This window comes from Pseudopodoces humilis, chromosome 9, assembly GCF_049639895.1.
Source record: "Pseudopodoces humilis isolate 2021_Gansu_Grassland_sample_001 chromosome 9, ASM4963989v1, whole genome shotgun sequence".
Lineage (NCBI taxonomy): Eukaryota > Metazoa > Chordata > Aves > Passeriformes > Paridae > Pseudopodoces > Pseudopodoces humilis.
This window is the reverse complement of record NC_142208.1, coordinates 9,719,286-9,735,637: the sequence shown is the minus strand read 5'-3', so window position 1 is coordinate 9,735,637 and position 16,352 is coordinate 9,719,286. Positions and strand designations below refer to the sequence as shown.

The 16,352-nt window shown below is 44.5% G+C and overlaps 1 protein-coding gene across 6 annotated transcripts; it reads right to left on the bottom strand.

Moving 5' to 3' along the window:
- Positions 1-1,230: 1,230 nt before the first annotated feature.
- NCOA4 (nuclear receptor coactivator 4) lies at positions 1,231-14,439 on the bottom strand. 6 transcript variants are annotated; one of them, XM_088060030.1, is made up of 10 exons: positions 14,422-14,439; positions 7,749-7,902; positions 7,156-7,296; positions 6,947-7,035; positions 6,377-6,485; positions 5,748-5,819; positions 5,196-5,342; positions 3,964-4,974; positions 3,557-3,646; positions 1,231-3,011 (listed from the first exon to the last, which is right to left on the bottom strand). In XM_088060030.1, exons 2-10 carry the CDS (start codon positions 7,887-7,889, stop codon positions 3,006-3,008), a joined length of 1,806 nt encoding a protein of 601 aa, XP_087916156.1. In that variant the 5' UTR covers positions 7,890-7,902; positions 14,422-14,439; the 3' UTR covers positions 1,231-3,005. The 6 variants fall into 6 exon arrangements, with proteins under 6 accessions (XP_087916156.1, XP_087916158.1, XP_014105713.2 ...); XM_088060032.1 differs by lacking the exon at positions 14,422-14,439 and adding an exon at positions 13,357-13,408; XM_014250238.2 differs by lacking the exon at positions 14,422-14,439 and adding an exon at positions 13,272-13,405.
- Positions 14,440-16,352: the final 1,913 nt, after the last annotated feature.

The following is a 16,352-nucleotide window of genomic DNA, read 5'->3' as shown; positions in this document are numbered from 1 at the left end:
TGATCTAATCTGGGACTTCAAAAGGAGGGGGGAAATCCTTTTGTATGCTTTAACAGAAGGTTACCCCTATGCTTAATAAATTCTAGATAGGAAACTGGTATGTTTAAAGTGGAGCTTTGTGCACTGTGCGAGTACTGGTCTGTGCCATTCAATGCCAGCCAGTGCAGGGACACCAGAGGGTACCCCAACCCCTTTTTGGTACTTTCCCAGCATGATTAATACCTGCTCTGTGTTCCTCACAGGTATTTCCCCCTTTGTCAGCCCCCCTCTCTCCATGCCCTGTGGGAACAGCTGCCCCACCCACTCCACAGCTGCTCTGAGGACAAGGAGTTAAGGGGCTGGTGCCCCTGGAGCCTGTGGCCACCCTGCTCCAGGGAGGTTTGGGACGGAAGGAAGTGTTCCTCAGCAGAGGGCATCAATCTCATAGCTCAGCTTGTTCAAAGAAAGTGCTCCAGCCATTTGAGAACCCATGAATAGCATTCTCTTCCTGCTAGTCTGTCCTCCTTGTCTTGGGCTAATTTTCGCTTTTCCCCATCTTTGAAAGCTAAACATTCAGGATACACATTCAGGAGTTCTGCATGTGACTACTAACAAAGAACTTCCAGTCCACTTTAAAAAAAAACGTGTGCCCACCCCCACAGGAAGTTTAAGGTACCATGGTTGAAAGGCTGCCAGGCCCAGCTGTAAATGTTCTCCTAATGAACAATGCAGGCTGCAGTTTAAATACTGGAAAATGCTCAGTGGAGGAACCAATCATGCAGATGCTCAAACAGCAGGGAGACAGAGAGGAACTCGGTCCAATTGCACAGCCAGATCATAGATGTTCTTCTTCAGCCACGGGAGAAGGGGACCAAATGCTACTAAAAATCTGTAAATCCTCACTAAATATTTGAGAGTAGCAAGAAGCAAATGGGTCATTTTGTCCAAGTCTATTTCTTCCAACAGCTGAGCAAATCCCAGGTGACTGAGACACCCACTGCATGTCCAGGGAGTCACATTGCAAGGCAGTACCTGACAGGAGTTTCCCACTAAGTGTGTAGGATTGTGCCAGCTCCCAGAGGTTCCCTGCTCTGGAGCTCAGTGCAGCTCCAGGCAGTGGTGAAATGAACTAAAGCACGTCACTCCCACGTGGATGGAAGCACAAGTGCAGCAGCTTCCAGACAGAGGCAAACTGCACATGTGCCACAGCAGTTTGTGCTGGCCCTCTTGTAAATGAGACATAACACACACTTTGGTTGCAATTATTTTTTTTAATGGAAAAGACTAATCAATGTTTTACATAAATATCAATTAGTGACAAGAAGTCAGTTGAGTAAAGGAATACATACCCCCAGGTTTTAAAGGCTCATAATGAACTGACAAAGTAGCACACAATGACAACTACGTGGAATTAATTGGAAGAGGTGGGCTGCACGTCAATCACCTTCATTAAGTTCAGCTGCTAATCACATCAGGCTGTTACTGGAGTAAGTCACAGTGCAGTCTTCCCAAGCAGCAACAAGGACGTGTGAAGGGGAAAGTGGACTCCTAAAACACCTCTCTGCCTCCAGCAGAAAGCCCTGGCTATGAAAGTACAAAAGCCTCAAGTGTTTTCCTGATGTTAAGCCCTTTCAGGGTCTGGTTTCAGATGTGCAGTCTCCCCTTCTCAGACTAAAAACTTACTTTTAAATGAATGTACAGGATTGATCAGACAGGAATGTGTTCACACTGCAAAGTGACACCAAGGTCAGCTCTTAATTTCTTTTCTACAGGGTTATGAAGAACTCAAATCACTTTTATTCCCAGACAGACTGCACGGATGGGGAGAAGAGGGGCCTTTTCTCATAGTCACTAAGAGCAATTTGTTAAGTGAGTAGAAGCTGCACTAGAAACTATGGAATTTCACAGTTTTTCCATGGAGCCTGACAGGCATGATCCACGTTTCCATATAACATCTTTGCACTCGTTCCTACAGGCTCAAAAGGCTAAATATCTGAAGAGGTAATTGCTCATATTATGTCCACAGCTTCAGGAAGATCCGAGTTACTGGACTCCACTTTCACATACATAATCACATGGAAACCACAGATTAAATACCTTTAAACTGCATCAGTGGGAGCCACAGTTTGCCAAGTTAGTGTTTCCCAACTAAACAGCATGACATCAATCTGCTGAAGGCATCTAATTCCCCAAATATTACCTTTAAATTTTAGGTGGCTAAGATGCCTCCTTTCCAGTGGTTTAGTCAATAAAAATTCATTAGGAATTACCTAGAACTAACAGAAACACACATTTCATTTTACAGCTTTTTCAGTGACATTCAAATAGTTTGTACATGCTGGGGGATAGTAGGGTCTGATCTACTGGCACATGAAAATTAACACCCTACCCTGTTCTCTGAAAGGCTCAAAATTTACAAGTTTTGATTTAAAAGTAAGTTACCATTTCTCCTGTCACGTGTTAGGTCCCATAAATCCATGTCTTTTTCAAAGTCTGGATTTCACATATTTAGCTGGGAAATGCACCAACACAGGATGCAAATGAAACCTCTAAAGTGAGCAACTGCTCCATAAAACAAATTGCTTGCAAGTACAGCCTATATAAGCTGGAACCCAACACATGACCAAGTTGTAGCAGCTGAAAGGAACAGCAGCACTTCTGAAGTCACTGTCAAAGGTGGACGTTCCACAGCACCAGGAAGATTCTGCTTTATACCTGCCCCGGCTTCAACATACTTCAAGTGACAACCCATTCAAGATCCTTGTATTCCCATAACATACAAATTTGCTAACACCTCTAAAGCATCAGATTGCTTATGGTCAGTGGGTTTACATTTCAGAATTAATGACAACAAAAAGGGATCTTCTGCACCATAACTCTGTTAGATAAGAAATCTTTCTTTGTTATAATTTTAGAAGAGAAAGCAGACGGCCAAACACAAAACACAAGCACTCAGCTGGCTGCAGTCACTCAGCGTGATGTGCGACTGATAGCAGGAAAGGGATGATTTCAACACTTCCAGTTCTTCACATCTAAACAAATTTAAAATAGGGTTATTATCTTTGATAAACAACAACACTTTAAGGAAAAAAAACCTACAAGATACCCTTGAAAAAAGTGATATTAACATTACGAGAACTGAATATCCTGCCTTTTAGGGTTTGAAGTACTGCTAAGGACCATTTTCATTAATTTCAAAAACAAGAAAAAGTTTATCATCAGAAAGAAAAAACATGATGTCAGCTATAAATACATTACTAAGGTAAGAAAGAAGCCGCCTGGAGATAGACACATTAATTCCATATCTTGGTTACAGACTTATCAAGTGCCAATCAGTTGAGAGATTTATATTACACAAGAGCAGAAGTAATTCCCTCCCTGGCCTGTGATAAAAGGAGGAGGAATAATAACAAAGGAGACTGGTCCAAGCTGTTAGAAAAGTCTATGAGGGCATAAATTACTACACTGTTAAACTAACATTTAAAGAATTGAAGATGACCATTAGCTGCCAGTGTCTATGTTCTGTATCCCCAAGTGATGATTAGGTTCAGCTGTTCTAACACATTCTGTATCCTACCTGTAAAGGAGACCGATACAGCCATTTTTCGTTATCTCCGCTGAGTTTCATACAGGCAAAAAGGTCACAAACTGTAGGAAGGCCAAAGTCCTGAAAGAGAAGTTATCATAATTACCAACCCCAAACATAAATACATTTTGATGTATCTTCAGCTTCTGTAGTGTTCAAAACCAAAATCAATTTTTGAGTCTCTGAGATTAATGCTTTCTTCATTTAGTATAACATATTTACTTGTTTAGTGCTAAGTATCTAATAACTGTGAAAACATTAAAAGAGCCAAGAAACCTAAAAACTTTGTCTGTATTCTCCAGAAGAGCTACAACTTTGGAAGAGAATGAAGTCATTAAACTCAGCAAAGCAATAAACCTGGCACATAAGACACAAAAGTATCAAAAACTTATGCTCACTTGTGCTTTCTTGCGCAGAAGCCATTTATCTTCCACTGGAGGTGGGTTTGCATTTTCTAGGTTATTTGAAGTCAACACCCAACTGTTTACATTTAAGGGGAGGTGGAATGGAGCCAAGATGTCTAGGAAAGGACTCCTGAAACTCTTATCTGCTTTTTCCCGACTCTCCTTTTCTTCTGTGCTTTCTGATTTGTGCTCAGTCTTGACCAGCCAGCTTGTCAGAGGCCTCTCAAGCAATGCTTTCCAGGGTTCTGCGATCTCTGCTGAATAATCTGCTTTCTCTGCACTCATGGGTTCCCCTGGGAGCTGCTGTGCAGGGCTAAGCCAGGAACTGGCAGCAAACTTGGTCTTCTCATGCTCAGGGTCTGGTACATCTCTCTGGCTGACCAGAACTCCATTTTTGTCCTTCCCATCTTTCTTCAGAAGCCATTTGCAAAGAGCCTCTTTTCCACAGTTTTCATCACACACACATTCTGAAAAGCTGGCACACAGATCATTAGCTTTACACACATCTTCCACTTTAAAGGGGGCCTGAGGATGCTGAAGAAGCCAAGCATTTACAGCAGATGTAGTGGGTGATTTTTTTCCATCAAGATGCTCATTCAGGCACTTCAGATTTCCCAGGTTCTCAATTTCCACACTTTTGCTCTGGCTGCCACGACAACTGGTACACGTTTCAGCTTTGAGAAGCCAATCATTCAAATTGCATTCTTCCCTAAAAGGTTTAAATTCATTCTTCCATTTCTCATCTGAAGCAATACTTCCATTTTCTGTGTCAGGAGTAAGCAGCCAGTCAGAAAGGTCCATCTCTTCCTGTTCAAGGGATTCTAATTCCTCCACCTTTTCAATAGTGGAAAAGGATGAGTTGAGAGTAGAGGTGGAGTCCTTGCGACCAGGGGAATCTGTCTTCCCAGCAACATCACGCTGCTGATTGTGCAGGAGCCAGTTCTCCAAATCCTTCAGATTTCCCCAGGCTTGCTCAAAATAGCAGACTTTGGAAGAATTTAAATCCTAATAAAGACACATTGAAACATCTATTAAAACTAAAAGGCAATGTTCAGTAACTGTTTGCATAGTTAGAGCTCAGAGCATTCAGCTAGTAAGTGCCAAAGCATCAGTTGAACATGAATGAAGAATACTAGAGAGGGTTTCACTCCCACCATATTCTGTTTGCAATCAGATACAGTGTTTTCCCCTCTGTTCAAAACTACATTAGTGCACAAAAGGTTTACCTGGCTGGGCTCTGACATACACTTTTGGGTAACCCATTCCTCAAGATTGGTGCTGGGAACATAGGGAGCCTGGCGCACACCCACAGGTCTGCTTCCGAGTAACCAGTCAGCCAGCGAGGCACTCACTGTCCCACACAGCATCTGCTGCTGAGAGAATGCACTTGGTTAGGAGAAATACTGACTGCTGAGCCAATCTGTGCTGATCATCAACACAGGCATGCAGCAGGCATCAGTATTTCTGCACCAAAAGTAAAAACAGTCCCCTTTACTTACAAAAATCCCATAGGAATTGGATAGTTCCAACATCAAGGAACATTCAATTAAAAAATCCCATCAGTCACACCCCACATACATTTTCATACTCTCTTCTTGCCTGTCTGTTCCTGGAGCAGCTGCAATATCAGATTACTCTGCTCACCATAGCCACTGTTACTGGCTACTCAAGCATCTTAACAAACAAACACAAGCCATTACTCAAGCTCACATAACATGCTTGAGTTCTCCTCTTCCCTCTAATGCAATTAAACACTCACAGACACAGGGCAATCTTACCTGCTCACAGTTCATTAGGGCACAATTCTGCCCTGGGAACCAGGGAGAAGCATTCTGTCTCTCTGAGGTTTGCTAAAAGAAAAGTAAAAATTAATTTATATCTCCATTTTATCCAGTTTCTAGGACAAATTCTACAATAAAGCAGAAGTAAAGCACAGTTACAAATACTTAATGCTTTGTGGCTAATAATGTTCTCAACATTTACAAATGGAGAAAGACTGACTACCTTGAGCCTGCTTCCTTCAACAGAATTGTCTCAAATAATACAGGAAATATGTCGCTTACATAAGAATCCCAAAATACTTTTATCACAGAAAACATCTACAATGTCTTAACTATTGCAATCTAAAGAAAACATTTGATGGAATAGAGTAAGAATGCAGTAGCCATTCCCTCATCCTCTGCCAAAATACATTAAAATAACATGTGCTTAACTAAGCTCAGTGAAAACTACATGCAATAATTAATAAACCACTGTGTATTTATCACACAGCTAAAATTATATGATTCATGCACAGGATCCATTCAGGCTGTCACTAAAAGCAAAATATCACTTGGAATATATTGCACTATTGAAAAAAAAAATCTCTGAGGCAAGTATTCCAACCCAGGCAAGTCCTACTGCTTACCATCGTTTTAATGGAACCAAATGAGGTAATAGCTTGGCGAAGGTGAGATGTGTCGGCCTCAAAATTCAGGATGGAAGACTCTTCAGGTTTAAGTGTAAGACTTCCCAGTCTGAAAGAATAAGGTGGTAGTTACAGAAAGGAAAAAAAAATTACCATCGTCTTCATCCATCCTGTTTTGGAAGTCAGTCCATTATTTCATAAAAAGGCTTTCAAGCTAATCAGCAACTAACTAGGTAAAAAAGAAGACTTTTGATGCAGCATACAAGAAAGGAATCGCTATCTACAAACAAAAACAGAATAAATTGCCAGCAAAACACAAGTTTCACCTTCTTACTTCAACTGCCATCAACAACTAATATTTGAAATAATCTGCATAAATGAGTACCTCTCCTGCTCATTATAGTCCTGGTTTATCACCTCAGACTGCTTTAAAGTTCTTATTTCTAGGAATTATTAAAAGTGTAGGAACAGTCAGATCTATTATTAGTTCTATTAGAATGAAAAATCAGATTAAATTCATAAACTAAAATAAACCAAACTGTGTTAACTTGCATCATAAAACAGCTTTACCTCTCCAGGCAAAGTGCAATCTGGTTTGCCAGTTCATTACTGTAGGAGCGTTCCAGCTGATGAATAAGGCAATTAAACTGTCCCAAGTACTGCATGGAAGACAAAACACACATTATTGTTTTGGCCTTCAGGAATAAAATTGAGCCAATATTTGCAAGGACAACGTTTGCTTGAAAATGCCAGTACAGCAACTGACAACCAAGGCTCACCCAGTAGAGCTGCTGTGCCTGCTGCTGCAAGGCCTCCTCTTTGAGCTGCTGGATGAGATCCACCTGCTCGAAGAGCCACACCTCACGGCTGCGCAGGCATTCCAGCTGCCGGCTGATGTGGCTATGGATCTTGGCCTTGACCTGTCAGAGAACACACACCATGTGTACATCTGTCAAGCAGAGTGAACCTACATGTGCTGCAGTGATTACAAACTACTGTTTGTCAGTGGCAAGTGATAGTTTTGGAGTTCGTTATTTCTCAAAAATTCATCACAGTCACCCACAGCACCACATGACTCAGGTCAGTAACAGTTCCAAGGCTACCTTTAAAGAGTTATCAAAGAATAATGTTCTTTGTAATCTCTCTCTATTCTGAGGTTTCAATCAACAGCTTTCTGGAAATTCTAGATGCCTAAGTTAGCAATACAGGAATACCTTTATCAAGAGCATGGCCAAATGACATAGCAATGTGTTTGCAAGCTGCAAAGAAAATTTCAGTCCACCATAACGATAGTAAATATTCTGGAATAATAAAAATTCAGTTAATGTCACGTTAGTTATTAAAAAATCTTTAAGAAGTAATTTAAAATTACCTCCCGCCAGTTTTCTTTAATCTGCTGTTCAGCTTTGACAATTCCAGATATAGCTGTTTCCAAGTCCTTCTTTGCTTGAAAGCACTTTGCCAGAGTCTCACTGCTGCAGGAATTTCTATTTCTATCTTGTGGTGGACTCATTCTTGAAGTGTTCCTAAAACACAATGGAAAAAACCGATTTCTTAATAGTTTCTATTCCTCTTTAACAGAAGAGGAAGGGCATCATATGAAGAACCATCTGTTTTACTTCACTATAGAGGTGAACAAAACAGCCTCTAAGACCCTACAAAGATGCAAGTTTTCTAAACATAAAGCTCTCCTCCAGGAGCAATAACGGTGTCTCAAACACTTCAGCCCAAGGAATTTGCACAATCACAGGAAAACCAACAGATATTTGACAAAAGCTTCAGCCACAGGAGTTTAGGCAATCCTCCCCTGCCAGTCACCTTCCTCCAGCTTTTATGCCTAGCCAGCAAACTCCAGAGCTGAGGGGCTGATTCAGGCAAGGTTCAGCAGCAATGCTGAAGCTGGGGGAGAATGGCCTGGCCAGGGGCAGGAAATATTTCAGTCATCCTTTTTTCCTTTGCAGGCAAATTAGCTGATTGCCATAAATGAGAAAATTCCAATACAGTTTCAACAACTGAAAACCCACATGCTACTATGAAGATCACTCTTTACTAAGCTGCAAAGGCCAGAACTTTTAACAGCTACCCATTATTTTGTCCTGGTCACAGCTGTGGTAACTTAGCTTCAGCATAGTCTCAAGAAAAAGGGGCTCAAATACAAAATTTCTACAAAAGTTATATTATTAAGGATTCTGCAAGTAAGGTGAAAAATATAGTACTTAGTAACTTTTAGTAAAGATGAGAAGGATCAGCATAAGCACTTTTCCTAAACTGTGGGTTATTTTGTTACTGAAGAGTTTGAATTCTCCTGTCAGTTTCCTGGGATTCCTAAAGCACTAAACATTCATAGTATTTGTTCTATTTAAAACAAGTCCTCAGCAATGACAGCTATGGAAACTCCCAGCAGATTTAAAAGCGTACACATGTGCCAATCTAAAATGTCAGAGATTTTACCACTGCTCTGGAGGGAACTGAAAGTAGTTTTGAATATGACAAGACAACCATGAGCTTGTGGTACTGAGCAGCTATTTAGTCTGCAACTTCCAAGCCCCACAATCATATAAAGTGCAACTCAGAAGTCCTTCTCTACAGCCAAGCTCCACCAGACAAATATAATAGTGTGTTTCACACAGGAGAGGGCTAAAAGCGGCTTGCAAGTGGAAGGTGACAGAAAAAGCAATGTTCGCCATGGGGCAGGAGCAGAGGCTGCACCCCCCCTTAGTTCCCTCAACACCATGGGCCGTCCTGCCTCTCCAGTGCCTCCAAACACAAGACATAGATGCGGCACAGAAGCCACCCCAAGACCCTGCACGTAGCTCAATCCCATCCGCACCATAACATCTCATCTTCTAGGAATTGCAGAGCACAAATACAAGAGAAGAGAACTCGAATATAATCTTTAAGCTTATGTTATTTTGCATCAAATCAGCGCAGAAGTCCAAAATACACAAACCCCCACACTGTGCTATGAATGCCAGTTTTGTCCTGGTATTTGCACAGCCTAGCTTGTTCACAGGTTCACTTCAGTAAAGTTTCATGATCTTCACCATGTCAGCAATGTTCAATAAAAGGTAAGCTAAGCTTTTTCTCACAACACTCCGTAGACTTCATCTTGCTTTTCAACTCTCATGTACAACCTACAGGAAGTAGGAGCCAACAGTGTAAGTGGGAGCCCTAGCTCTCAGATATAATCTAACAAACAGAATGACAGCAAAACACCCAACCAAGAAAACAAGGATCTTAGATACCTTAAGAACTATCACATAGTCAAAAGTAAATTTAAAAATTCATATTGGTTATTATTTCATTTTTTATATTCTTACATAACAAGTCAAAGTGTGAAAGACTAAATGAAACTACCATCTTTGCTCACACAGTAGTTAACATACTTAACAACACTTGTGAAAATTATGTTAACCTACTTTATCTGTATTAGCAACTTCATAATGGCACAATTTAAGCTTACACACTTCTCTAAAATGATCTCTGAAATTACTGTTCATTACTTTTCCTTTTATCGATGATTGCAAGAGACTTACTCCAGAATGTACAAAGAGAATGAATGCTGCCTTCCTCCAGCCAGCCAGCTCCTGTTAAAATGGCTGTTCTTAGGCTTTGTCGCAAATAAGCCAGTAAAACTCGCATATTGCTCATGAGAGCCAATCCACCCTTCCTTTCAATTTCCGCGAGCCTCTAACAAAACTAAGTGGAGGCAAGCACCTATTTCCTTGTTCCCAATTACTCCCAAATAGCACTGAGAATTTAGACATTTTCAGGTCACGTGCTCTGAAACACCCGCGATCACACACTTCGGCTCAACAGTAACAAAATACAATTACTTCTGCAAGAAAACGCAAGGCTCCATCACACCGTCACCTGCTCTGGCCATTTCCTTGCCATCAAACTGTTTCCAAGCACACGGGGGTCCCCACCAGTCCCTGCTATGTGCGTCACGGGATGCACACCCCCAACACATGAGCTCGCACTTACTTGCCGCGCTCAGAAAGAAATCTCGCAATGTCCTGTTTATAAAGCGGCTTCCATTCCCAGGCACGGCCTCCGGAATGCTCTCCGGAATGCTTCCAACCCTGCAAATTCCGCTCCAAGCCCTGGCTCGCCGGAGCGGCCCCGCGCCTTATCGGGGCGGCCCAGCCCGCGCCCCGCCCCGGCCCCCGCGCCCGGCCGAGCCGCACGTCGGCAGCGCCGGGGCGGGCCCGGGGCGGGCCGCGACCACCGGCCCCGTGCGGAGCCGCATCCGCTCTGCCCCGGCCTGGCTCCGCTCAGCCAAAACACCAAGTGCCTCCCAATATCCCACTAGCATTTCAAACCGCGAAACCTCAACGTTTTGCAACAAAACCGCTATTTCTTGCAACTTCAAACGTGTGGCAATGTGCCTTCTTCATGCAACGACAAAGCAGACCCGAGCGCTGAGGCATCCAGCGCGGATGCAGCAGCAAGAGCTAAAGAGCTGCGAGGCGATCCGGCCGCCGAGCTCAGCCTTCTGTCCCTGGCCAGGCACAGCCCGGCAGTGAGGCTCCCCATCCAACACTGAGCCTGCGACGTGCCAGAAATCCTGACACGGAGCTGCTCGGACACAGGTTAGCTCCTGGAAGGGCCAAAATGACACGCACACATGCACAATTCTTGTCACATCTACTCTTGCTTCCACAATCTCACACACACCGCTGAGGAAAGCACACAGAATGGCCTCGGTTGGAACGGACCTTGAAGATCATCTTGTTCCAATACCTCTGCCATAAGCAGGGACACCTCTCACTAGACCAGGGTTCCCAGCGCCCCATCCAGAATGGCCTTGAACAGTCCCAGGGATGGGCCACGCACAAGTCCTCACCAGCATGTAATCAGTAAAAATGTTATAGCCATGAAATCAAAAGAACTGCCTGAATCATGAGGAAGATGACATTATTGTTCCTAATAGTAAAATAACCACGTTTTTACAGGAAGACTTTTGGCTCGTTGGAGAGGTGTCACCACCAGACCCTGCAGCTATAACTCCTGGTCACAGGTGCTCTGTGCAACCTCCTGGCTACCTACACTCCACCCTGAGATGGTAATTCCCATAGGTCAGAAACAGCTGGACAAAAATAATTTTAAGCTTTTAATTAAGTATCCGGTGGCTGGGGAGCAGAGGAGGAGACAATCCTGCATCTTCTGCACAGTATGCAAACAGGCTGGCAGGAAACTGGTTCTACCAGCTTTTCACTCTCGGCAAAACCATCCATACTGTCCTTGAGAAGAGCATTGTTTTACATTTCAAATGGGTGTGGGAAAATCACCTCAAAAACAGAGCTGTGCAGAGCCTTTGTTGGGGAAAAGCTGAAGGGAATGAAGCCACCCATAGAACAGGCTCTATTTATAAATGTGGAATGATTTCTTCCATTTGGCAGGACGAGGCTGCTCCAAAGGCCTCCCTGACCTGTCTTTATGTAGCTTTAAACCAGCTGGCTTGTTTGAATTGAAATCCCCATGGATTTCCATCTAACCCCACCAAAAAACAGTAGTTCCTCTTAAGAAGCACTCCCAAATTAGGTACATGGGAGTTGTGGTCAGGGAGAGAAGTACTCTAAGCACATGAGCTGAATCTGTGAACTTCCCATTTACATCCAAGCATAACAAGCATTTTGTACAGTGCAGCATCAGCATTACATTCCAGTATCTGTATGGAGGTTCTGCTGGGGAGATTATTTTACTCTAAAACAAGCATACAACACCCTAATTTTAAAGTCACAAGCCATGTGAAGAAGAAAAAGTAACCTTTAGCAGTTTCAAGTAAGAGAAAAAGTGAAATAAAAACCTTAAGAAATTGTAACAGACGTTTCAGGTATTACATTTTCTAAAATTCAGGTAGTTTTCACCTCTCTGCACAGTATATGGCCTGTGCCACACACCTGAACACGTGTGACTACCTTTTCTGCCTGTTTTAGCCCCGAAACAGCCTGGCCAGTGCACAAAGCACTTGTACTGAGATACCCACACAAGAGCTGGACTCTGAGCAGTCACAAGTCACTAATGCAACTGTGAAGAAGTCTGATCACAACTTTAGTCCATCTATCATAAATATATATTTTATGCACAACAAGCATATTACTGAAATCACAAAGTATCTGAATATGAAGGCCTGAAATCTCTATGCTATAATTAGTGACAATATCAAAGAAGATACCACAGAGTGGGGAAGACACACACCTTAATGCAGATTGCACATTACAACGCATATTCCAGAGTATTGCACTTAAAAACCCTTCGAAAAACAAGTGAAACCCCTGGTTCTGCCTGAAGCATTTAGCCCCAGAGATACCACTCCCATGCTCTCTGCCCACCCATCTATCCAATACTATGCACTTGCAGCGTGACGAACAGTGGTTTTTACATGGGTGCCAGCTTTCTTCTGCTCCCGTGACTGCATACCTTATCGAAAGTCTTGGCGGAAGGCAATCTTGCTCCTCTGTCAGTTTTTCTCTTTAATCCCAGCCATAAACAGAGCTTAAAGCTGTCAGGATGCCTAGCACACAACCCCCGGAAGGGCTGGCTCACACAACTTACCAGCATCCAACGACACAGGTCTGCCAAACTTTCAACAAGCACGATTCGGCACAACCCCGACCATTCCAAACCCAGACATTTACTGCTTATGTAACCTCTGAGAAGCGCAGCTGCTAACAAAAGGCTTTGCCTTTGCAATTAGGAACGCGGCTTTAGGAGCGCTCGCGGCACCTCTCCGGGACACGGAGAGCGAGATCGGTACAAAACCCCGTCTCCGTGTCCCGTGTGAGCCCTGCGCCGCGGAGCGTCCATTTCCCGACCGACCTAAACCACCCAGGCCGGGTGCCTGGGCACTATCCGCAGCGCGGCAGGGGGTGCCTCCGGGATGCCTTACGCGATTCCTCGCGGAATTCCCCGCGGGACTGCTCTCGGATCCTCCCGGATGTCTCCCCCGCCGTGCCGGCCCCGCCGCCCCTCACCGCCGTCCGCGCGCCGCTCCCTTCAGCCCCGCGCCGGCCGGCCGTCCGCCCACTGGCCCCGCGCGCTCTCGCGAGACCGCCGGCCCGCGCGCCCCCTGCCGGCGCGGCGGAGCGGCTGAGGGAGCGCTGAGGGGCGGTGCTGCTGCTGCTGCTCACGGCAGCCAAAATCCGGGAATCGCCGCTCACCCGGCACGGCAAATCCTCGGAGCACAGAATGTGTATCATGGGGCGAGACACCGGTTTGGGTTTTTTTCGTGTCCACGGGAAATTTCCCGGAGTACCTGGCTTGGTTTGGCTTTCTACAGTACAGGTTTTGGGTTTTCCTTTCCGCAAGTGTGAAGCACGGCAGAACACCTCCCAGTACTGCCATCCCGCTTTCCAGCTGGGAAAAGGCTCCAGTTACTGCTCCCCTTCCGCGCGCTCTATTTGGTCAGGGGCGAGGAGATCCGCTCAGCTGGCCCGAGAGTGGTGCCCGTAACGCCGAGGGTGCGGGCTCCGTCCCTGTGAGGGCCATTCAGGAGTTGGACTCGATGATCCTTGTGAGTCCTTTCCTACACAGACTATTCTGTGATTCTGTGAGATTTTAGCCTTTCCGTGACCGCCGGCTAGCACATTTGTGAAGTGCTGCCTTTTGTAGGTGTGTGCATAGCATTTAAAACCTAACAGATACTGTATCCTTTCTTCAAGCAGGAAGGACTTCAAATGGAAATCGAAGTAGCTGAGTACATGTGGTAACTGAGTCGCAATTTCCTACACGTTTCGTCCTCTGGGCACAGATCAAGGAGCCGTTCTTTTGAACAGGACCTTACTCGCGATTACAAGTACAAATTATTCAGTGCTGGCATAGAAAGCAGAAGTTCAGCCACCTAATCCCAGATGTGCTGTTACCCTAGGAACAAGCATTTCAGGTATTTGGCTTCCTTGTCTAGACACGTAAGAGACACGGGGTGTGTGTTATATAATCCTCCTCTGTGTACTTGGATTTAAGAGGAAAAATAATACCAACCCTGCCTGACCTTGGAAAACCAGGAGTGCTCATACACACGTGTCCCCCCATGCACTTACCTAGCAGTGCTCTCCAGAAGAAAGCAAGCTGCCTCTCCTGGGCAAGCAGGCACACAGGTTTCTGTCATGTCTTCAACGGGTTTGACCAAGACAATATCATAATCCAGATGGTCTGAGAGATTTTTTTGTTGGTAGAGTTGCTTCACACAGCACACTTTTTTTTGTGGATTCATTGTGGTTAAGGTCATGCCTTCCTAAGAGGATTTGCTCTTTGGATTCATCTTCCATCTTACCCCTAAATGAATATCAAGGGTAAGGAACCACATGCATCTTTTAATGGTCTCTCTCCTCCCACCCTTCATGGCAGTACACTCTGCTCCTCCCTCAGCCACAGCCTTTGCCATACCACATGTGCCTTTTTACACAAACCTGCATAGCTGATCAGAAAAATAAATTCAAATTGCATCAACTTAAGCAAAATTCGTGATCTACTAAAATAGTGGCAAGAGGTTGGGTAGAGATACAGTTTTATGGAAAAATAAACAGGATAATCTGCTCATATTAAAACAGCAGCAAAGCTAGAGATGTAGTGGGCATTTCCTCAGCACTGGATAAAACTGTGTATCAGTGTTCACAATAAACCTCCAACCAGAGTAGGAAGAAAAGGATTTTGGATGCATAAAAGGGATCTAAATACACATCAGAAATAGTTAATGAGGATAATTCAGAAGTGTGTGACACCACATAATGCACACCTATACCCAAGATTCAGTGCTATTTCTTGCTGAATGGGAATCCCACTTACAGTTCTGCAGCATAAAGCAGCAGAATAAAGCAAGTTTCCTTGATTTGGCAAAAGCATATGATTCCCTTGTCACACTCAAAGACATTCTTCCTTGCTCATCTGTAGTGCAGGAATGAAGACCAGGGAGAGTCATCCCATTCCCTGGAAAGGGAGGTTTGATAGAGAACTGGAAGCTTCTTCTAAGTTTCTTAGGTATGGGCCTGCAAAACTGTACTACAGGGCACTACTCAAAACACAAAAATTTGAAGAATATTCTCTGGTGCAATGGCTTTAGAGCAAATTTTATGGGGTTTAAAGAACAGTTCTGTTTTCTGTTCATATTGTTCCTCTTTGAATAACTGCAATAATGTAGTTGAAGGGCATCAGCTGAGTTAACTTCTCTGTTAAGTGCCCCAGAATGTGATTTCCCTGTTCTGCGATGCTACCACACAGCTGAGCAGTCCATCCCTGCCTCGTAAAGGGGGAGTTAGGAAGCAAGCCTGGCAGAGCTGCGGGTGCAGCCGGTCGCCAAGGCAGACCAAGCCGCCGGCTGCTCCCGTCAGAAGCAGCAAAAGTCCCAAGGCAGAGTATGAAGTTCTAGAAGAGTCGTCATTGTAGCTGTCAGGAAGCCTCAGGCAGCTCCCGTGGGAATCGCCAGTTTGCCCAAGTTCTGCCGCTGGAAAGGGACTGTTTTCCCTTCGTCCCTGTCAACATGACCCTCCCTCGCACGTATCCTCTCTGACGTATGTCCTTGGTCCCCTTCCAGGCAGGCCATGACCTGGCACTCGGTCCCGCAGCTGTGCGCCAGATCCCTCCCCTGCCTTCCCGCAGGGGCGACCCTCAGGGCGACCTCAGCCCCAGCCCGGCCAAGGAGCCGAGCGGAGCAGCCGCCACCTGTGCTGAAGTCCAAAGACTTCACTGCCCTGCAGGGCACTTTCAAAGCTCTCTGCACTGTATTTACTCACCTTGAATCTCTGCTGTTTGTGTCGAGCTACCCCAGTGCCAGAGAGGAACTAAATGTTTTTGAATTCTCACACGAACAGTTTCATATATAGACTGTAAACAGATGTTTTAACAGCCTTTTCCTGCACACCACACACAGCCTTTTTCTTTTCTCTAGTTTAGAGATTTCTCATTTCTGCAAACTTTTTAATTACAATTACACTTCAGTCTATTCTTCTATCCAATTTCACACTGAACAAATGTA

Coding starts and splice junctions, on each gene's coding strand:
- NCOA4 (XM_088060030.1), bottom strand. CDS start 7,889: ATGAGTCCACCACAAGATAGAAATAGAAATTCCTGCAGCAGTGAGACT. Junction 7,036..7,155: donor AGGCACAGCAGCTCTACTGG/GTGAGCCTTGGT, acceptor TCTTCCATGCAG/TACTTGGGACAGTTTAATTG. Junction 4,975..5,195: donor GTATGTCAGAGCCCAGCCAG/GTAAACCTTTTG, acceptor TGTCTTTATTAG/GATTTAAATTCTTCCAAAGT.